The sequence below is a fragment of the Larus michahellis genome, chromosome 2, assembly GCF_964199755.1.
Source record: "Larus michahellis chromosome 2, bLarMic1.1, whole genome shotgun sequence".
Lineage (NCBI taxonomy): Eukaryota > Metazoa > Chordata > Aves > Charadriiformes > Laridae > Larus > Larus michahellis.
The window spans coordinates 48,800,587-48,823,452 of NC_133897.1; the positions used below are offsets into that span (position 1 = coordinate 48,800,587).

At 43.3% G+C, this 22,866-nt stretch overlaps 1 protein-coding gene across 7 annotated transcripts in view; it reads left to right on the plus strand.

Moving 5' to 3' along the window:
* The first annotated feature begins 223 nt into the window (after nt 1-223).
* Nucleotides 224-22,866, plus strand: part of FYCO1 (FYVE and coiled-coil domain autophagy adaptor 1) — a 55,478-nt gene continuing 32,835 nt past the window's right edge. Inside the window, exons 1-8 of one of the 7 annotated variants that reach the window (XM_074575210.1) lie at nt 224-399; nt 10,142-10,326; nt 11,864-11,970; nt 13,070-13,195; nt 16,839-16,945; nt 17,800-17,943; nt 19,370-19,463; nt 19,870-22,500. In XM_074575210.1, the coding sequence (XP_074431311.1) occupies nt 10,272-10,326; nt 11,864-11,970; nt 13,070-13,195; nt 16,839-16,945; nt 17,800-17,943; nt 19,370-19,463; nt 19,870-22,500 (3,264 nt within the window). In that variant the 5' untranslated portion in view covers nt 224-399; nt 10,142-10,271. Of the gene's footprint in view, nt 400-9,580; nt 10,327-11,863; nt 11,971-13,069; nt 13,196-16,838; nt 16,946-17,799; nt 17,944-19,369; nt 19,464-19,869; nt 22,501-22,866 lie in introns of those variants that run through there. The other 6 variants (XM_074575215.1, XM_074575212.1, XM_074575211.1 and 3 more) reach the window with 6 other exon arrangements.

Here is a 22,866-nt window from a genome sequence, read left to right on the forward strand (position 1 = left end):
CTGAAGGCAACAGCCGGTACTATATTAAAAAACTACACTCCTTGACAGGCGACCTTGAGTGTACCAGAAACACACACACCTGAGAGGAAACGGCCCCAACCCCGCAGCTGTCGGGGAAAGCGGCGATTTCCCCCGCAAACCCATTTTTAAACATTCTTTTTTTCACCGAGATTCTCTCCCCCACCGCCTCCCCGCTGGCCCCGGCCTCGGCCGTTCCCTCAGCGGGGCGAGGAGGGCCAGGCCCGACCGGGAGCCCCACAGCTTCGTAGCCAGCCACCGCCCCGGGGGTGGGGAGTCACCTCCAGCGGCCTCACGGGAGTTGTAGTCGGCGGGGAGCGGCGAACGGCGCCGGAGGCTCACCCCGGGCCGTCTCTCCGCGACATGGCGGCGGCCGCTCAGGTAAGGCGCGACACCCCCTTCCCTCATACACCCTCCCCGAGGGAGCGGGGAGGGCGGCGGGGACGGTGAGGAAGAGGGGGCGGCGGCGGCTGCCGCAGAGAGCGGGGTGGGGAAGTAACTTCAACCGCTTCCACTTGTTGCCGGTCGGAGCTGGGCTACCGAGGGGAGGAGCCCCGGCGGGGGACAGAAGAGGGAAGAGAGGTTCGCCGTGGCCCCCTCAGTGCCGGGGCGGCCATGGGGTGGCGGGGGGGGCGGGGAGCCTGTGCCGGCCCTGTGGCGGAGTGAGCCAAGGAGGCCACCTCAGCCCGAAGTGGGGTGACAGGCTCTCAACACACAGGCCTTGGGTGGCCTGGATGGTGGCCAATGTCCGCCTAGGCGCTGGCCCCGAGGGATGGGGAGCCATGGCTCCCCGTCCTTCGGGGCCAGCGCCTAGGCAGACAGCATCCAGGCCCAGTCGCCTTAGGTGTCATCGTTCCCACCTGGTGACAATGATTTTAGGCCGACACACACACTAACCCTCTGTTTTCTCCCCCGTCATCCACCCCTGAAGGGACCCTCCCAAGTCCTCCCCACCGGTGACGGCTGCCGGAGGAGCGGAGTCTCCCCCGGGGCCCCTGCTAGAAACCAAACACCCTCCTCATGTGTATGTGTCCGCGCCTTCACCCGTTATAAAGTGCTGACAGGCAAATATTTGCCGCGGCCCTAATCCCGCTTGCCCTTGTGTCGGCAAATCTCTGGCGGACGGGCAAGGGAGAGTTTTGCTGGTGGCTGGGTCTGTCTCGGGAGCAGATGCTGGGTTTGCGTCCGGCCCTCCTCCGGCTTACGTTGATCCTGGTAGTCCAGCGGGAGCAAGGATTAAAAAAATAAAAAAATAAAAAAATAAAAAAAAAAGCGAGGCTCTAGTGAAATGGTTGTCTGCTGCTTTTTGGGCTCTGGATTCTCCTCGGGCAGAGGTCCTGCGGTGGTGAGTCGGGCTGCGGAAGGGCTGTGCCGTGTTTTGGAGGCTGGTGAATGAATTCCTCGCTGCTGCAGCCGCCGGTTTCGGAGCTCAGGGCCCTGGTGGTGTTTTCTGCCCGCAGCCAGCCTCCTGCTGATTTTTGCGTGTGCAAAGGTTTGCGTGGCCTATGGAGTTTGCCAGCTGTAGGTATCACACTCCCAGTTCAGCCTCTCACTTGAAACCGGGTTACTTTTCAAGTGTGAACAAAGAGGGAGGAGTACCAGGCTTTCGCCACCTGAAGACTGAAAGTGGGTGTTTGATTTTATCCAGCTCTGACTTCACGCACCCATGGAGGCAGGCTGGGATTAAACTTTCAGGGTGTAGCATGGACGCTGTCTTGTCAGCAATCTGGTGACATATTCTCTGTTGGTGTTTTTCTTGTTTTCGGTTCTGATATAATGTTGCAGGACATGCAGCAGAGGAGATAAACTGCCTTGCGGTAGTGTGTGTTATGTTTTCCAGATATTACTGTGTACAAGGCAATTTCCTGAAGTCTTCCAATGGTCCTCGTGGGAGTGTTGTATTTGAAAAATGTTCCAGATGTTCCAGACAGTGTTTCCAAACACTCACGTTTAGAATACTGCACTGCAGTTAAAAAGTTGTACCTAAGATACTATGGTGGAAAACAAGTGATGGTCGATTTTGTGCTTCTTGTTGCATTTGCTGTGGACGTGGTTTCACCACTACTTCTGAAGAGCCAGCCAGTTAGTTAGTTAGTTATGGAGCCTGGTTTCCATGTATAAAGGACCCTCTTATGTACACCATCTCATAACAGTGAAAGGGTGTACTGTGTTTGCAGTCCCTCTCTCCACTGCTAGAGGGTTACATAAAAAGAATAGGAATTTGTACCAGCATCCTGGAGGCCAGTGTCCGCTAAGACTTGGTTGGTAGGGGATCAAGACCTAAACGAACAACTAGGGAGAGAAAACTATTCAAAATTTGAAGAAAAGTATGGGTAAAATTGCAGAAATTATCAGGTGGACTCAAGGAAAAGTACTGCTGAAAATTGTTTTCTTAGTTAATCACATTTGAAAATTAACAATTGCCTATTTGTCAAACTCTGAACCCTTCTACTATTCTTTATATGTTGTTAAGATTGTTAAACTGAAGGGAATTGTAAAAGCCCTATGTTTTTCTATTGTTACCCATTATTATTTTTATTTATTTATATTACTATGTTTTTGTTTCTGTTTGGTTTTGCCAGTGCAAGGAAACTTTTTAGCAACTTGTATCTAGTCTAGTTCTTATTTTTGATTAGTAAATCCAGTTTGTCCAGGGAGTACTGGCTGTTTGTGTCCGAAAATTCTATAATAGTAGTAAGTTTAAATACTTTGCCCAAGTGTATTCCGAAGAAGGCTTTACAGTTTGTAGCACTGTTAGAAGGAGCAGAACCTTCTACTTAGAGTGTCTTAATCTCAGGGCTTGGAATACCGCTGGGAAACTGTTCCTGCACAGGGCCTTGACTTGTAACACCTTTCCCTTTGATTTAATATTTTTGTCCATCACAGTATTCTGCGGTTGCTGATGGTATAGTGATCTCAGCAAAGATATTTGTAAACAGTTAACCCCTCAGTGTGTCCACCATGACATTTAATTTACTGGTGGGAAGGGAGATGAGCACAGGAAAGGTCTTGCTATGGCTGCAAGTCAACTTGGGTTTTGAAGGTGGACAGGTTGGATCAGAATGTTCCCAAATACCTGGGCTCATGCCAAGCTTGCATCATCTGTGAGCCTATCTGTTCCCAACCAGCTCAGCGGTGGCAGTCTCATACAGGCCTCTCTTCGAAGGCTAAGTCTTTGGGGTTTGTAACTCTGAAATTTCCCCTTCCGCCAAAATGGTGACCTTCCCTAGAAAACCTGTGAGAAAAGAGGGAGAGAGGAAATACTCTTTGCCTTCTGCTACAGAGGAAAGAAAACAAGAATTTTTGCTGGTGGCTCTGGAGTAGCATGATTCACTCAGTGGCCTGTCAGTTTGGGTTTTCTCAGCGTGGTTTTTGCTTAATGTGCTTGCCTCGCCTCCTATTTGATCGACGTGTGCGTGGCCAAAACCTGTAATTTTCAGTGTTGCTTGTTGCTGGTTCACTGGGGACTACATGTAGGCCAGGAGCTGCCCTGGGGAGCTACCGCTGCTGTTGGCTGAATGGAGGACGAATGGAGTGCTACAGCTGGGCAAATCTCCACACTCACCTGCCAGACTTCCCAAAACCATTAGTTGGAGGCAGCCTTTTCAAGTACTTCTGAAACCTCGGCTTGGAGGGACGGTATGGAACGGTAGATACAGAGGTAAAAAATCCTGCTAAGGAAAGCCCTCATTCAGAGTTTGGATGTAATGGTTTTGCTTTTAGCTCTCCTGAAGGCTCAGAGGTGGCTGAGATGCTTTAGTCAGGCCGAGCTTGCTGAGTAAGTTAACAAGGCTCAGAGACCAGCTTTGGAGACCTGAAAAACGAGATTTTTTGAAGACTCCAAGCTCGTACAATGAGGAAGTTGAATGTCATGAATTACCAATGTTCCTTTGCAGCTCGAAGTCTTCTAATTCTTTACTGTAAAGGTGGTGAGGCACTGGAACAGGTTACCCAGGGAAGTTGTGGATGCCCCATCCCTGGAGGTGTTCAAGGCCAGGCTGGATGGGGCTTTGAGCAGCCTGGTCTAGTGGGAGGTGTCCCTGCCCATGGCAGGGGGCTTGGGACTAGATGATCTTTAAGGTCCCTTCCAACCCGAACCATTCTGTGATTCTGTGATTTCTGTAGGTATCTGCATGGTCCTCCACAGAGTAGCATCCGAGCGTCGGGTGCCTGGCTTGAAGAACGTGTAAGAGATTTAAATAGTTGGTTGGGTGAGCTATGGAGGGAAAGAGCAGCTTTTGTGGCAGGCAGGGTACACAGGGATATGGGGAAAATGTCTTGGTAGAATGAGAGTGCAAAGGGGAAAAAAAGCTTTTCACTTTTAAATGAAAAATATCTTTTCAACTCGCCATACAGACACTGAGGGGTTAGAAGTGTGTTTCCTCAGGGGGAGTGAAACAGGGTCAGAGTAGCTGAAGAGAAGCAAGACTCTGTGAGAGTTATGCTTAGGTTAATTTGTGGATGTTAGTAAACACGGTGTAGCATTCCTGACGTGGAGCAAGGTCTGGCGTGTCCTTAGGAAAAAGGGCAGATGAGTTTGTTAAGAGCGATACTAGTGCAATTCCTGTTATCAGAAGAGTGCTCTTCTCCTTGTGAACTGACTGCTTCCTCAAACAGGGAACTTCTTTCGTCATAAGCTGGGGCTGAGACAGGGTTGTCTTTGTGAGATATGTACAAGCTCATCCCCGTGTTGTTTACGGAAAGTGATCATTTGAGTTTGTGTTGTTCAACTGTTATTGATGTGAGGAATAACAGAGACAAAGCACTGTATTCTTCAAATCAGGAAACTGTGTCCCTGGTCTAAAGCATCTGTCCTGTTTGGCAAAGTTCAGTGTAACATTTTAAAGGGGTTTAAGTCAGGTCTTAGATCGGAGGTCCAATTCAGTAGGTGCAGCATTAAAAGAAGTTTTTCAGGTTGCCAGCTTTCCCCTCTCAGGGTTAAAAATTAACTCTGTCTCATGGAGTTCTTATCTGCCACTTGTATACTTGTATCTCTTCCTTAGTTTTGATCTTTTTCTAAGAACAGTTTGCAAAAACAAGGAATAGAGGGGGATTGCAGGCCAGTTGTCCATCAAATAGGGAAGTTTGCACAAAAATTATACAAAACTTTTACTGATGGTTTTGTGTCAGTCTCTCCTGCCAGGTTAAGGGTGCAAGCAGTATTTTGTGAATGTCATTAGTTTGTGTTTTTCTGCTGTAAAATGCAAATACCCCTAGAGCACAAGAGGTTTCCCCACAAAAGAGCCTTACTGTAAGGAGTCCCTGACCATGAACATGCGACTTTTCTACCAGGCATTTGCAAAATATGTGAATGTTTCTATGCAGAGAGTTGCTCTCTTCTGCTATGCTATGGTAGTCTGTGAATTTGTTTTTCTGGACACATATTTTCTGCAAGATGCATTTCGTTACTAAACTTCTATACGCCCAAACACTTCAAAACAAGGTTTCTGTGTATGAGTGTGTGGGAAATCCAGCATCCATCCAACGTGATCTCCTGTTTGAAGTACTGAAAGAAATATAAAATATTCCCCCAAAAACATATTTTTGTAATTGAAATGTGAAATTTGTTGTTGTAGAAAACGAAGGGGGAAGATTAATTTAGCAAGATAATTTCACTTCTCAGAATGGAATCAAGCTTCAAAACTCCAAATGGAAACCTTAGCTGACATTCAGGCTGTGCTTGCTTTTTGTTTTTAATCATCCTATTTAATGTAGTCCAGCATGCATTTTTATCAGTCACATATATTTATATGCAGTGTTAAAGCCCAAAGGGCTGAAGTTGCCCAGTAAAAGCATGAATGGGTGCATGGGACAGAAGAGTCATGCTGTCTTTTTTGCAATTCATCTCAGACCATCATTTCCAGCAAACAGTTCTTTAGCTTTATGGATGTGCAGCTTTATGTACCCACATGGTACAAAATGAGAAAAGCTAGCAGCACATTTGCAGTAAATTCCACTGGGACTCTATGTTTCCTGCAACAACAAAGTACAAAGTACTTTTTCCAGACAGTTGCTGGAATGAAATTGTTTAACTGAATCAGTAGTGTTACAGTCCTGAGTGGCAGGGACTTCCTTTCCATGGTACTTCATCTTTGCCGTGAGGTTTGGGCTCAGTGTTCTTTTGTCAGTGTGTCTTGTAGCCAACTGTATGACCAAGTAGGTTGTTTTTTCTACACGCTTTCCGAAAGTGTGCCTTGCAGTTATCAGTCAGTATCTGCTTTTATGGGACAAATCGTGTTCACATTGCATAAGGGAATAAGACAGTTAAAATTGTTGTGACTCACGAACATAGGATTTGGCTCAATATCCTCACTTGCCGGTTTTGTTTCATATAGAGTGTTAGAATAGGTACAGAATTGTGGGCACTAAATAATTAAAGGTCTTGTGATACCAGCAGGGGCCATGTGATGAAATGCCTTTGTTTGGAGTAGCTAGACCAAAGTAGTTCTGTTAACATGAAATATTTCCGTAAGCAGTAGAAAGAAATGGACCTTGGTTTACTTTTTAACTGAATTACCCCAAGTCTTCAGTGTGAGCTCTGCTCTTAGTGTATGCTGAAAATGCAGTTGGGTGGGGATTGGATTCTCTGATATCAGGCTATAACAGGGTTCTAACTGCAGCCCTTTTATCAATGAAGAAAAGCTCTACTTGTGGACTTCCTCTCAGCTTCCTGTTCTGATTGCACATGGAGGAGTGTAATATTTTGAAGACCTCTAGGTTCTGTCAAGATTGGCCAAAATTGACCCATGAATTAAAAAAAGTGTAGCTCCTGGAGATGCAGACGTGGCTACAGTAACAAAGAGAAATTCCATGAAATCAGATTAAAAGTAGGTCATTGTAGCTACCCCACTAACCAATTTAATTACAATCATTAAATTTTGTTTACTGTTTTGTATGTGTCTCACTCCCCTTCAGGTAAATCTTTTCTTTTCCTGTAAGTGGGCTGTTTCGTTCCTGCTTCTTTCTTTAATCTCGAGGATATCCTCTGCTGTAAAGCAGATTGTCACCCCCACACTGGTACTTACGCCAGCAGGCGAGGGAGCAGCCACCTTCAGACATCAGCAGGCAGGGCCCGAGAGTGCGAGGAGGGACTGATGACGTGCCCTGTCTTGCCTCCTCTGCCGTGGTCCTGTGCCAGGTCCTTAGTGTAACTGCACTGATGTCACGGCAGCACTGCAGTTTTGTGCAAGCTAATGCCACTGGCCTTAGTCAAATGCTATTATATAAGAGGTAACGATGCATCACCTAAAAAAGCTTTTTACCCAAAGCAGGTCACTCATGCCTGACACATGTATCATGCTGTTCTCACATAGTAGATATTTACAGACATAGGATAGGAAATGCTGGAGGAACAGGGTTGTGCTCTAAATAATCCTGTGCAAAATGTTCTGTGATCGGGAAGGACTAGATCAGGTGTTTACAGAAGCTCTTCCTATTTTGAAACCTTGGGAAACCCGTTAAGGTAGGTTCTTGGCTTTCTTTGCCATAGGAAGTGAGAGCTCTGCACCTTTCTGCGGGATGGATTCTGTTTTCTAAGAACACCTCTGGAAAGACCATGGAGGAGAGTACCTTTCCTCTCCATTTTGCAGAGGAGAAGACAGGTAGAAAAAGCTTCAACACGTTCTCCTTGTGCGATAGCCCAGGTTGAAAGATTCCCTTCACCTCTGGGAAAAGAAGGGAGTAAATGCGTACCTCATGGGTGCATGCTGATGCAAGGAAGGGGGAAGCTGTGAGACCTTGTTCCCTGTACTGAGGAAAGGGCTGATTGGGAGGAGATGAGGAAGAGGAGTGGGCTGTGCAGCTACATGCCTCCAGCTGAGTTGTCTCTGTTCAAGGCTCCTGCATTCTGCCTAGGAGATCCTGGCAGGGATAAAGATGCATATCGTGGGCTGCTTTGGCACCACAGGATCAACCCACTGGAACACACTGCCTTCCCTTGTGCTGTGCCACTGAAGTGTTGTGCAGGCAGTAGTCATTTATCTGGGTCTGGGCAAACACACTAACTTACGCAGTGCTAGTGGACCTGGGGCAACTCTAAGCCAAGTTAATCCTCCCCCAGTAAATCTCTGCTTGGGCAGTCTGCCGGGAGCTAGCACCTGATGAGGTTCCATGCTGCACCTGTCTGCCACAGGATGCACCATGACCTGCTTCCCGCTGGCTGTTGCAAAATAAGGGCTCAAATGCCATCTCTTCCAGACTCTCTGTACATACCTGCAGTTGGCCTGTTTGCTGTTTTCCTGGCATGCCTCTTGCATAGTCTTCGTGCCTCTGGAGCCTTGAATTGGAGCTTGTTCTGGCCTTTGGGAAGGACGGGCAGGATCCCCTTGTTGGCCCTTGCTCTTTTCCCCCATTGTGTGAAGAAGAGCGTTTGGCTTAGCCACACGTTTTGGCTTGTCATGGCCCATGTTGCACAGTCTTCTCACTTACGCTCCTTTCTGTAACAGTTGCCAAACTGAACAGATATGGCTGATATTACTGTGTGTGCCTAGAAAAGGAAATGTTCAGTCACTGGGTTTGTTATTCTTGCTTTTTTTCATTGGTACCCAAACTCAGCAAGTTGCCAGCAAGTGTGGTACTTTATATGATTACTCAGTAGAATCAAGACAGGAATCTTGGGTATATAATGTTGTTGATTTAAGGTAAAAAATGATATTTGGCACCACAAAAGGTCAGATGGTCTACACTGTGCTGGCTTTCTCTCCCTGAAGCAGCACAGTTGTGATGGGGATTTTGCAGGCCAAGGCCCTTCCCCAGACAGCACACGGTCCAAGCAACAGTTGTGTCATAACTTAATAACTGCCATCAAAATATGGAAATGGAAACTAGCAGGTAACAAAACACAGGTATTAAAAGAAACACACTAATTAGCCTAGTTTCAGCCTTTTTCTTTATACTTACCATGTCTGTCTCTATGGCTTGTTAAGGTTTGCTTTGTTTCAAAAAGAAAAGAATACCGGATCACATCAGGACCATTTCCAAACAATATCTCAATACATAGGGTAGAAGGATGGTCTATTCAATTCATTCAGACACCTCTTTAGCCATGCCAATTTAGTTATTTTGGGAAAGACTTAATCACATTTGTATTTCAAAAGTTTGTAAGATTTTAATTACAACTTAATTTCATCGTAGTTCAGCTTGGATGATAACAAAAGCACAGAAGTGTAACAGCAAATTCGCTAAAGTTTCAGTACTTTGGGTGTTGTGTTTGCTTGAAAATTTGGCTGTACCGTTGCAGGCAGAGTTCTAAACAACCTTTGAACAGGATGCTTAGTAAGTTCTCTATGCAGTTTCTATGTGGCTTTTTTTGAATGATTGTTACCAGGATAGTGTTTGCAAGTTTGGCTCCCCAGGCATGGCTGGTTTTGTAAAGTGTCTGAGGCTTTTAGTAAATTCATTAATTTTAATTAAGGAAAGATTTTCTATGAGTGCCAGGTGTAACTCACTTATCGTTCTAGGCGAAGAAGGTGGTGCAAGGTATATTTATACATCCAGGGATGCTGTAACAGAGCTTAAAATAAAGTGGTGTCCTCTTACATGTGTTTGGAACAGTGGGTTCTGAGGAGGGGATGAGAGATATTTCTCAGGCTAAAACCAGTTTCCAGTACTAAATCTTTCAGTAGCTCTTATGAGTTAAAAATATGCTTTAATGCCGGAGAATCAAACATGCACCATTTTTGACTCCTTGACCCATGCCCACTCTGTGTCTTGAACGTCTCCCTGAAATGGAAAAGTCATTGTATCCTTTTACTCTGCAGCCTGTAGGGAAGATCTGGCAGAGGATTTTGCAGGGAAAGTCCCGTGTCATCAGAACCTCCGTCAGGGTCACGAGATGAGTTGCACGAAATGCCAGCCTGAGCTGGGCTGTAAGACTAACTGTGTTGTAACTGTGTAACTCCGGTGAGAGACGATTGCTCTCTGAGGTTTACTCAGTAGTTTTGAAAGCTATAACTGAAGAAATAACTGAAATGGAAAGTGAGATCTAGAAGGAAATATAAAGGAGGTTCCTGGAAGTATTGGACTTATGGGAATTCATTACTAAAGAGGATCTAAAATGCTGAAGCACCTTTCTTCTGCTCATTTGAGACGATAACGACTTTCATTTTATTTTTGACTTTTACAGAATTGCAGGTGTCACAGAGAAGAATAATCTTAGTCAGCCCAACAGTCATCAAGGATATGAACTCTGCTGTTTTTATCTAGATGGATGAAAAGGTTAACAGCACAGAAGGGGACCTCCTTTGGTTTTCAAGATGGCAGCAACTAGTGGCGAAAGCCAGCTGCAGCGGATTATCAGAGACTTGCAAGGTACAGTGCCATGCTGACAGATTAATTTTGTAGGCTGGACTGCCTCCATGTTTTAGGTAACAGAGGGCAGGAGTTGTGTTTTCAGTTGTGTAACACTTTAGTGCAGCAAGTGTAGCAACATAGTTCAAGGTGTGTGATGTGCTCAACAGAGACGTGACTGATGTTTTTGTGAGAGATGTGCTGTACCTTCTGCAGCACTTAATAATTTAAATTATTAAATCCTGCAAATTTAAACATACAAGATGGTAAATAATTTTTACAATTAAAAAAAAAGTGTCTGTGGCATGTGCAGTGTGAGCTAGGACTTTGTTGGCATGACTAGAGCTATGCTGTTACAAGACTTCATGTGAGAAGGCCTGATTTTTAGACCCTCCCTTGATGGGAAGCTGGTATGGACTTGCTGCTAATGCGGGAAGGGAAAAAAACAGGAGGCTAAACCAGAGGAAGAGTGCTGGAGAATTGGATCTACTGTTGTTGTTGCTTTGGAACACGCTTTCTGTGCACCTGACTTGTCCTCCACTAGCAGTAGCCAACCTCATTTTCCACAGCTCTGTTCCAGGCAAAATTGGCAGCAGATTCATAACTGTTTCCCTGCTCTGTCTCTGTGCTAATCCTCTGTCCTTGCCTATAATAAGATCCAGATATTTTTCCTTTTAGTTTTTGTTAAATAAAAGGTATGATATGCATCTGGACATTCTCAGATATAGCTGGGAATCTGTATCTTCCTGTAACATAATAAGGAGATCTACGTGCCTGCTAACAAGGAGATTTTAATTTGTAGAGGGGACCAAGTGGGACTGGGAGCTAAGGGTCACTCAGACACATGAAAGAACAAAACCAAGTAGAAAGCAAGATCAAAATCAGTGATTTCTGATGCTGAGAAGTACATCCTTTGGGTCCAGAGTGTCCAGGGAGACACCAGAGTTTGCTTTGACTTGAGATTTCCTCACCCACTATGGGTGTAGGTTTTAGGGAAGAGAGGTTGCTTATGCTTATTTTTATGTAAATTATTTTTCCCATTGATGTTTTGTAACCAGCACAAGCTGAACCTTACTGAATAAAGCATGGAGAAGATAAATGTGCTGACTGAACAACTGTTCTCGTGTTACTGATCCCCTTTAGCAGATGACATGCTTTGTCCTTTCTAATCAGAATTCTGTTTGTCCTGTGGCAATACCTTAATGTGCACATGAGACAGCAAAAAGTTATTTCTCTTTCCTCTGCTGAAGAGCCAGTTAGCAATTGTCTGTTACCAGTTTTTGCTAAGTGTCAGAAGGAAGTTTTGCTCTTTTTAAGAGGAAGAAGTAGTCAGTATAACAGATGATTGGCATAACCCGAGCTCTGTTTTTTTTATAGGTGGTGTTAAATTGCAAGCATGTCAGTAAGCTTTTTGCACTGTTGTTAAGACAGTTGGACTGAAAGAAAATGAATATACATTCATAATATCCAGGCAGAAACCCCATTTATTTAGTTGTTTATGAATTCAGTGCTATATATCTCTTCCATTAGTTAACTATTTTGATGTCTTGTTTTAAAGATGCTGTGACTGAATTAAGTAAAGAATTTAAAGAAGGAGGGGAACCAATAACAGATGACAGTGTCAACTTGCAAAAATTCTCCTACAAACTTGAGTACCTTCTACAGGTAAAAAGTCATGTGTGTCCTATGTAGTCCACCATCAGAGCTAGGCCTTGTTTTCTCTTATTGCCTCTTCATGTGTTTGGTTTAACTCAAATAGTTATAAATATCCAGTTGAGTCTCTCTTTCTTTTTTTTTCCCAATTAGTGGGTTGAAATGTGTGCTGCTTATTGTACTTATTTCAAGTGAAAGTAACTAAATGTAATCAAAAGGCAGTAAGGCATTATTCTATTGATCTGAAAGATTTGAACTTGATTTTAAAGATATATCCTGCTAAATTATCTTGGAAAAACTGTGATAACGAGATCTTGACAACATTTTTATGCAAAATAAATACTAGTAAGCTGTTTGCAGTGCAAATATAGTGGTGTGAGTAATTTACATAATTTTTAGCAATTTCACTTTGAAAAATTCATTTTTAGTGTATGGAATTCTTAACAGAAAGGGCTGATTTTTAATCTGGAATGCTGCTTTTTGGCCATCCTCAAAATTTAAATTAAAGGGGACACTGCTGGGCAAACTGAAATTCAGTTTGCGTAATCTTGTGTCTACGTGTACTGTAATCATGTCACCGATTGCAACAAAGACATGCTAATCTAGCCTTAATCTAAGCAAGGGAGTTTTAATTGGGTTGCAGAGGCTTCAGGAGAAGCTGAAGAATCCTTTGGGATTTGAATGGTCCAAGCTGCAGTCTATACCTTCACTGAATTGATGCTTTGATTGTGGTTTAGCTAGAGCAGGTTTTTCTAGTATATACATGTGTGCTATTGCCACTCTTGATTGCAGGTCTCTCAGCAGCTGGTTCATAGTTCCTTGCTCTTGAACAGCTGCTGAATCTGTTGCAAATCTTTGTTTCAGCAGTTTTGAATGGATGTCTGTATTTTAACTAGACCCAGAACATTATTATCTGTTACTGTCTGTAAAGTAGCTTTTGTAACTGCTGGATTGCATCAGTGTGGTACAATATCTTTTTCCTTTGTGAATACATTGGCTAAAACTAAGAGGAGTCATGAAGGCACATGTTGCTGGGAGAGGAACAGAATTCCAAGTAGCTATATATATTTATAATTGTTTTTATCACTACCTTTTGTTTTTCTTGTTTAAGTTTGACCAGAAAGAAAAAAACACATTGCTGGGGAACAGAAAAGACTACTGGGATTATTTCTGTGACTGTCTGGCAAAAGTCAAAGGAGCTAATGATGGAATCCGCTTTGTCAAGTCTATTACGGAAGTAAGTATATCAGTTAAGCATCACAGTATGTGGTTTGTGTTTTGGTATGTCTTTTCAGAGAGCAGCAGAAATCAAAAGAAAATACACTGCTTTTAACATATGGCAAAAAAGGCTGGGAATTTTTATTTTTAATTCTCATGTAAAATATAAAAATGCAAGGTTAGTCTTTTTACTAGGGCACTAAATTATATAGGATTAGATATCCTGACTCTTACTTATTTTGAAGACCTCTTACACAAGTGAATGGTCCTGTTTGTCTCTGGTTGCGTCCCACCTTTACATTAACTTAGTGCCATTTTCTCTAAATAAAATGAAAAATTAAGTCAAGGGTAGAGCCTGCCATTTTTAGCACAGTTTAAGGCAGGACTTGCTCTAAGAGTAAGACGAAAGATTCACCATGTTTGACATTTCTTAAGACCTTTTCAACTGGTCAGTAGAGTTGAGGAGGACTGACCGAGAGCAGTGTTTCATCTCTGTCTCAACTTTGTTCCTCCATGTCAAATAGCATGATGTAATGGCTTGGGATGGTTGTCATTATTCCCTTGGGTAAGCTGTCATGAACAGGAAAAACAACTTTGTTTTTATTAGGTATAGTAGTAAAACCTTAATCTTGTAACAGACGTATTATGTCTTCAGCTCAATGAAGGGGTGAAATAAGTGCTGTGAGAAGCTTTCTGCGCTGATCCTGTCTGAGTCTTTAGAATAATTTGAAGAACTTCCCTTGTGGGTAAAAGAGGCGGTGGTGTGGTGATGCTGGCCACCAATGTCCTGATGCTCAGTTCTGGTATCTGTGAGCAATGCTAACTTGTATTAGCAAGTTACTATTTACAGCAGATTTGCCTGTTCTATTAGCAATTCCTCCATAGCAGCTCTAGATAGTGTTGTCTTGAGCCATCTGAAAGAGAGCCCTGATACTCTAGCAGAGGCAGGTTCTGTGTTCCCTACCTCACCTTCTCCTCTCAGCAACTTAGGCAATATTGAATTCTGCTGTTCCAAGGTGAACGAGCCAAGGAAAGGCTACAGTTTGTTTTACCACTGGGAAGGGAAACAGGGAAGAGCCATGGAAATTGGGTTTGACTTTCCCACTGCTTCCAGGAAGACTGGAGAAGTCATGTCAGTGACTGCTGCTGCAGGAAAGGGTAGCTACTAGCCCCTAAATTCTCAGTAACAGTAGCCAATCTGATTTCTCTGCCAAGGTGATTGTGCTGTAGCCTTCAACAGTCTGTTGCCTATGCTATCACCTACATATTACCACATGTAAGGGCTGCTCTTCTTTTTCCTCCTTCTTCAGTACCTCTGTCTGCTTAACGGTTAGCATGATATCAGAAATTACTGTTCGTAAGAAGGATATTTTCTATTTCAATTTATGTGCAGCCATAGAAACTAGCTTGTGGAAGACTACTTCTAACTTTATTAGCTTGTGGTTTAGGAATATGAACTCTACAAAAAATCAGCAAGCCATTTCAGATAACTGAGCTGGCAGACTCAGGTCCAGAAATTAAGTGACAGATGACAGAAAAACATGTTGGTTACTCCCCTTCATTACAGGTGGAAATCAGCAGCCAGTTTTTGTACCTGTCTGGATAGAACATAAAGGTTTCCAAATGTCATTTATTTGTTTACTGAACTGTACTTGTTGACTTTCATAGATGGAAGTGAACAAGGAGGAAAAAGTAATGGCAGTTGCTTTTTAAGAATGGTCAAACATTTAACAGCGGAATGCCTCCTCATCTGCTTTGCCTGCAGCACTTTTAATATTGGGGTGCATGATAGGCTAGAAAGGTGGAGCAGGGAAGCAAACAGGAATACCTTGTGAACTGCCCAGCTCTTAATTAAACGGAGCGCCTTGTCCTTGATAGCATTAGGTGAGCAGTGAGTTCTGGCCTTTCGCCTTTCAAAAGGTAACCACACTGAATACACATCTTTTCAAGTCTTTACAGCCATACATTGCACCTTAGCTACAGTGTTTGCAGTCAACATGGAAACACTAACAATACCGGACACTGCCTGCCCTCCTGAATTCTAGCAGGGCTCTAGCAGGAGGTGGAATGGGTTTGCTTCGTAGTCAAATGGTCTTTGGCTACTTGTAGCTGCATATATGTAAATATTTTCCTTTACTTCTTGTCACGTACATTTGTTCTAGTACCTCCATGCTTAAAAAAGGCGTTGTGGTTTAAAAAGATAAACCAATGGGAGTAAGGAACGGGTTGATTCAGTGGCTTCCAGTGGGTTTTTTGACTATTCTTAACATATTCACTAAATATGCCTGGTTAGGAAAAATGCTTCTAAGCTTCTGTGCACAGGGCAAAGGTGGCATCTTCCTGAAGAAATATTCAGACATCTAAAGGGTGAATGAGGGCAAAAAACAGTTGGCAAATTAAATCTGTTGTTTCTGGGGTACTTAGACTTTGGGGACCATGTTATTTCACACTTTGTCTCCTATAGAATTCAAAACAAAAAGCAGTAAAAGGTGTTGCTTCCTTTGCTCCACATTTCAACTTTCCATTTATGAGGAAGATTTTTGTATATAGCAGATTGCTGAGATAAACAGGGAACCTGTGTCTTACTTGAGCACAAAAGCCCAGTAACAGCAAACCCAAGGAAACTGAGAGTTAAGGTATTGCTCTCACTTTACCACAGTGGAATGCTGATGAGAAGGAGAGAAAGCACGTGTGGCCTTTAAGCCTTCTTTCACACTACCTTTTCAAGCAAAATTTACAGTAACCTACTAGAGCCTCAGCCCCTCTAATATTTTCCTTGGCCTCCATTTTTAAATCAACATAATTGTTTTGTTAGTTGGATCAGCATTTTATTTAGGAGCATGGCTGACTGGTGAGGAATTCTTTTCATCACTTTCATTTTCCATTCCTAAATTGATTACCTATTTTGATGGAAAGGAGAAATGAAACATTACTGTTTAGTGTTTCATTATTTTGCAGGACAACAAATAGCTCAGCCGTAAAAGACAAAACAAAACATCAGTTCCCTGAGTCAGTAGTTATAACAAAATTCAGTGCTGAGTTTTGTGATCCCCCTTGTTGGTTTAACAGCTGTCTTCATAAAAAGATCCATTAATTTCAGTCATGCAGCTGCTCTTGGTCTGAAGTAGGAATTAGATTTTGTTCAGCTTAAGGGCTAAGTATTAAGGAAGGCTTTTTGCATCATCTGGGGTTACTGTGTCCATGGCATGTATATTTGTATATGTGTACATCTTTGTTCTATGGCTAGATCGGCCCTAAAGCTCTTCCAGCTGTGGCCAGACACATCTTAAGTAATCTAAGCAGTTAATTCTGGCTTTGCTGGGCACTTTGAGATTTTGCGGTATATTGGGAATTGCCCTTAGCATAGTCTGTACTCATATACTCAGTATATTAGATGATTCACTGGCCCTGTGATGCCTTTTATATTATTATAAAGTGGACAACAGACAGCTGTAGATACAAGTTTGTCATTCAAAAAAAGATTCCACCCAAACACAGTGTTGGGAGAAGGTGTCTCTCAGTGGCAGTTCTTACTGCTTGCTTTACAACTAGTGGCTTCTTTTGGGTTTTTTTGTGTCGATATGTAGACTGTTCTGGACATGTCTCTACATAATTACAAATGATATCGAGAGTTTTCTTTTCTTGTGTTTTCTTCCTTCCAGCTACGAACATCTCTTGGAAAAGGAAGAGCATTTCTTCGCTACTCCCTGGTTCACCAAAGGCTAGCAGACACCTTACAGCAATGTTTTATGAACACCAAGGTGACCAGGTGAATAGCAAAGTTAACTAATACCTTGTTAACTAATGGGTGTTTGCTCAGTGTGATTAATCAACATCACCTAATAGCTATTGAAAGAAATTGAAACCCTTCCAAATTATTGGCTTAGAGAGCTGGTAGTAGGATAGGAAGTATAATAGACCTTTTGGCCTGGATCACTGGTTCATACCTATCTTAGGCTGGTAAAGGTTGAAAGTTGTTACAGCTAAATATAAGTGGAGTGCATGGTGCTAATGCTTCTACATGTCAGTTTCAAAGGTGACATTTTTATAAGCATTGAAGATCCTGGGTTTGATCTTCTATGCTGTACATCATAAGGGAGGATTAATTTAAATGTGCTGTGTAAAGCCCTGGATAGCATCTCCAGATTGTCACACAGAGGAACAGTTTACCCCTGGCCAACCAACACTGAAGATAGTTTGTAGCTGGTTGGAGGGGCACCGGTAGGGCTTTTAGAAAAAGCCAACTATTTGCAGTGTATTTAACTGTGGTTGCTGCTTTCTGTCCCTCATTTTTTGATGTATTGTGTCCTTCAGTTATTTACTGTATGATTACCCAGTGTATAGCATTTTGTCTTGCCAGTGTTTTGCCCAAGCACTAGAGCAAAAAATATTTTGTGCAGGGGCTCCTTTAAAGACATTTATGAGGAATTCATTGAAGCTATTTGATTCATTGACATCGAAGGGATGGGATGTTGGTTGTTGGGTCTGGTTGTTTTCAGTTTGTGTTTAGAATACCATATTATAATTTTTCTGGGGTGTAACAACTAATGATGTTGTGGGGTGAAACTGCTGCTTCTTTTTTATTTATGAATAAGCATTACTTTTTTTTTGTTTGTTTTCAAGTGACTGGTACTATGCAAGAAGTCCATTTCTGAATTCCAAAATGAGTTCTGACATTGTGGGTCAACTCTATGAGCTCACTGATGTTCAGTTTGACTTGGCATCAAGAGGCTATGATTTAGATGCTGCTTGGCCAGCATTTGCCAGGTAAGGTAGAAATACTTTGTCGTTTTGTATTAACAGGGACATAAAATACCTGCCTGCTACAGAATCTGTAAAAGCTTCTGGTTCTGAAGGTAGGAATACTTGCGTTAGAGCAGTCATACTTTCTCCATGTAATTAGTTGTTATGGTTTGAGAAAACCCATAACAATTTATTGTTGTTTAGACAATTATTCTATCACCCGATGACCCCTCCCCACCTGGAAAGGGGAGTTGGGGAAAGCAAGGAAACACAAGGGTTGAAATATAAATAGATTTAATAGGATAAGACTAAATAATTAACAATAATACTAAAGAACCAGTATTAATCCTGATAGTAATATAAGATATACAAGAATTAGACAATTATATCAGTAGGAAGCTATGCACTCCCAGCAGTGGACATGTCGGACACTGCGAGCACAACAACTTTGGGAGGAAGGGAAGGGCTCAGGGGTCCAGCACTGGGGCAAGGAGTTTCTCTGGACCGCCGCCATCAAGGGAGAGAGAAACTATGCAGCAAACTTTCTAATTTGTATAGAATGTGACGTTCATGGTATGAAATAATCCTGTTGGCCAGCTTGGGTCAAATATCCAGGCCTCACTCCTCCTCATCCCTGTGCCTGGCAAGGCTTGAAAACACTGAGACCTTGAATTCCACATAGCCTAGCTGGCTATAAAGTAAATATTTTCACAAATTCAGACACTAGAGTCTTCCAAAAGTGGAGTTTTCCCCAGCATTAGAAGAGAAATTAGTCCTGTGTTACTCAGCCCAGGATATTAGTCTATCATCAAATTGGCCTTTTTTTTCCCTTCAATAAACTGTGTACCAGAGATCAGAGTTGATGCTCTGTAATGGAGTATTTCCAGTGCCTGCAGTTTAGGCCCAAATCCCAATCCGAAGCTATTCTCATCTTCACAGGCACAAGAAGTGTTCTTAGATCCTTCTGTCTTAAGAGCTGAGACGTCTAGTGACTGAACAGCCAAGCAGTGTGCTTCACTTGCAGCAATGGCAGAGATGACAATATACGGTCACTACAGCCTGATCCCACCCCAAAGAGGGGAGTAACAAAAACTAGTAGGTCTGATCCAGATCCATTTGTAGCAGTGGGTGTTTTCCAGGGCTGCATGCTGCCACCATCTGGTTGAGCCGCCACCACACAGCAATACAATTTCTTATAGCGAAGATGCATTGGTTCTTGGGAATGTGGGAACTCATGGCTAACAAACCCCACGATCTTTCAATAGGTGCCTTTGATATCCCCATTTTGTTTTCCATCAGCTTAGGTAGTTGTTGGCCCAGACACCAGATGCAGTTATGTCTTTTTGTATGTGGTAGTTACAACTAGATAAATGTTACATGTAAGAGTAGAATGACATCTGTGTATGTGCTTAGATTTCTTTTATATATTGTTTCTCTGTGTGATCAACAGGAGGACGCTGTCCTCGCTTGGATCTTCAGCATATTTATGGAAGCCCCCAAGTCGCAGTTCCAGCATGAGCAGTTTAGTGAGCAGTTATTTGCAGGTAAGCAAATTACAAATACATGTTTATGTGGTATGGTAGATTTTTAATTAATGGCATAGTTCTAGACAGCTTGGAAGTTTTATGGTGATTATGACTCTTAAAATGGTAAACTACAAAACGAGTTCTCAATTAAAAGTAAAGGGAATTGTCCAGTAGCTGATTCAATCAGCTGAATGTGCAAATCTTGTAAAGAAAAAAAAATATATTCAGAAGACTGCCTGCAGATGATATATTTTCATTTTTTTTGGTGAAAACAAGCCCCATTTTCTGTAAGTTGGTATCTTGTAATGCAACATACAACATTACTGTGCGTTAAGAACCCAAACTTGCTCTCATTTGAGGCCATCATTTAAATGAATATTTAATATTTCTTAAACTTTTTGGTTTTTCCCTTCTGTTCGTTTAGGCCCAAGAGTTTCCTTCCAGCCCTGATGCAAATAGTTCACTAAATGTTGAACACCTTGAGGGCTTTGAAGAGATGCGTGTAGAACTTGACCAGGCTGAGCTGAGGCAGAGGGAACTTCAAGATCGTATTCACCAGCTAGAAATGGAAAACCAGGAGCTCCAGGCAGCTGTCAACCTTCAGAAAGAACAAGTACAGGTAGAAAAGGAGAAGAGCAATAACTACAGCGAGGAGAACTCCCGGCTGACAAAGATGATCACAGAGTTGCAGAAGCAGTGTGAGGTCTCACACTCCACTCAGAGCACTGTTCATGACCTGCAGAAGTGCCTGCAGTCACTGGAACTGAATGCAGTGGAACAGCAGAAGGAATACTCAACAAAGCTGGAGCAGCTGGTGACCAGCAAGGAAGACTGTGCCTCAAAATTGCAGGTGTTGAATCAGGAGCTGGAGGCATCTAGGGCTTTGGTTGCTATGAAGGATCTTTGCATTGATGAGCTCAAAGCCAAGCTGAGTTCCACAGAACAGAAGAACCTCAACCTCCTTGCAAAAGTTGATGCTGCCTTGGAGGAAAAGGGACAGCAAGCCACAGCCCACTGTGACTCTGCCCTACAGATACGGGCACTGTTAGAGAAGCTTCAGGAGATAGAAAAGGAAAAGGCAGATATGCAAAGACTCAATGATGAACATGCATCTCAGCTGAAAGCAGCAAGGGAGGAGCTGCAGCTGAAAGAAGAGGCACAGAAGGAACTGGAATCCAGATACAATCGCCTCACTGCTGACTACAAAGAAGAGAGTGAAAAGCTGCGTGGGAGCCTGGAAACCATGGCAAAGGAAATGGATGCAGTTCAGAAGGCCCTGACCCTGAAAGGAAAGGAGATGGCTGAGCTCCAGACCCAGGTAATGGGGTCGCTGGCTCAGGTGGGGTCACTGGAAAAAAAACTTGAGGAAGCAAGGAAAGAAAAAGAGAAACTTGAGGAGGAGTATGGTAGGAGGGAAGGAGCACTGAAGCAGGAAGCCCAGTCGCAAGCAGAGCAACTTGAACTACAGGAGGGTCGCTTAACAAAGGTGAGTCAGACTGCGCGTAGCCTTGAGGATCAAAACCAGAAACTCTTGTCTGAGAAAGAGCATCTCAGCCAGAAAGTCAAGGAGCTGGAGGAGCAGATGGAACAGCAAAACTCTGCAGTGAGCGAAATGGGTGAGGAAAGCAGGAAACTGAAAGCGGAGAATGCAAATTTGCAGCAGTCCAAGAAGAAGATGGAAGGGAAGCTGAAAAATTTGGAAGCTTCTAAAGCTTCCCTGGAAGCCGAGGTAGCCAAGCTGAGGGCATCTGAGAAACAGCTTCAGAGTGAGATAGATGATGCCCTGGTGTCAGTTGATGAAAAAGAGAAGAAACTCCGGGGCGAGAACAAACAGCTGGATGAAGACTTGCAGAATGCCAGGAGGCAAAGCCAAATTCTGGAGGAGAAGTTAGAGGCTCTGCACTCAGACTACGAAGAACTAAAGCAAAGAGAAGAGACCACCAAGGAGTCTTATGCTTCACTTGAAGGACAGCTGAAGAGTGCCAAACAGCACAGTTTACAAATGGAAAAAAGCTTAGGCGCCTTGAAGGAAAGCAAAGAGTGTCTCCAGTCACAGCTCACAGAGAAGGAAGCAGAACTGCAAGGCATGGAGAGCCAGTGTGAGCAGCTAAGAGCAGAAGCTGAAAGACATAGGAAGAAAGCAGAGACCCTTGAGGTAGAAAAGCTTAGTGTTGAAAAGACATGCCTTCATCAGACAAAGCTTATTGAATCCCTCACATCGGAAAAGGAATCAGTGGAACAACACCAACTACAGCAGGCGGCTTCTCTGGAGAAGGAGGCAAAAGAGCTGGCTTCCAGATTGACCGTGAGTGAAGAGCAGTTGGAGGTCAACCGAGGGGAGGTGTCTAGACTGCAAGCAGAAGTCCTTGACTTGCGAGTCAAGCTTCAGCAGATCACTGATGAGAGAGAGCAGATGAGAGGTCAGCTGGCAATCACAGAGACTGTTTTGAGTGAGCAGAAGGCACTTGTTCAGCAGCTGAAAGAGCAAAGTGAGTCACTCAACAGAAACCATGTTCAAGAACTGGTGCAATGTAAAGAAAGAGAAGAAGTGCTGAAAAAAGAGCAGGAGACAGCAGTCTATCAAAAAGCTGAGCTGGAAAATAATTTCCTGAACCTGAAGGAAGAGCTATCCAAGGTTAAACAGTACTTGGAAGTTGCTAGAATGGAAAATGAAGAAAACAAAGATCTCCTCCACAGGACCAACACGGATATGGCTGAACTTGGTATTCAGATTTGTGCCTTGACCTCTGAAAAGGTGGATGCAGAAGAGCAGTTATCCCAGGCCACAGAAAAGCTCAAAGAACTGGAAGAACAGGCAGCAGAGCAACAGGAGAAGCTGAAGCTTGACATCTCTAATCTCAGACAGGAGAACAAGAGCCTGCAAGAGAAATTAGAGGAAGCTCAAATATGTGCCGCAGCTGTCCCAAGTCTGCAATTGCAGCTGGAGACAGTAAAGAAGCAGGCACAGAGTTTCCAAGAGACCAGCCAAGAGGAGCTATCTGCAATAAAATTTCAAATGAGCACAGAGATTCTAAATTATCAGACAAAATTCAAGGTAAATTAATGTGATTATTATAGCTGAGGGAGCTGTGCAGGATTTCCCCTGCTTTACCATCTGCTGCAGCAATTACTGGGTGAAGTCCTACGGTTTGTGTTGGTCAGGCTCTGAGACTAGCACGCAGCTAGCCTTAGCCTGGGAATCTGGAAATGTCTCTACACTCATGACCTAGGCCTATTTGAGGTAAAATAACTCTTCACAATTTTTTGGAGATGTATAGTATGGCCATCCACCCACAGTGGAGAGGCCATGTGGTATGGAAAAGCCAAACAGTAATGGAGAAGGCGATGATTTCTTACATTGGCACTGAAGGTGGTGTCTTCTGTAACTGTTCCCTATGGTCACAGCTCTGATTTTTTTTTC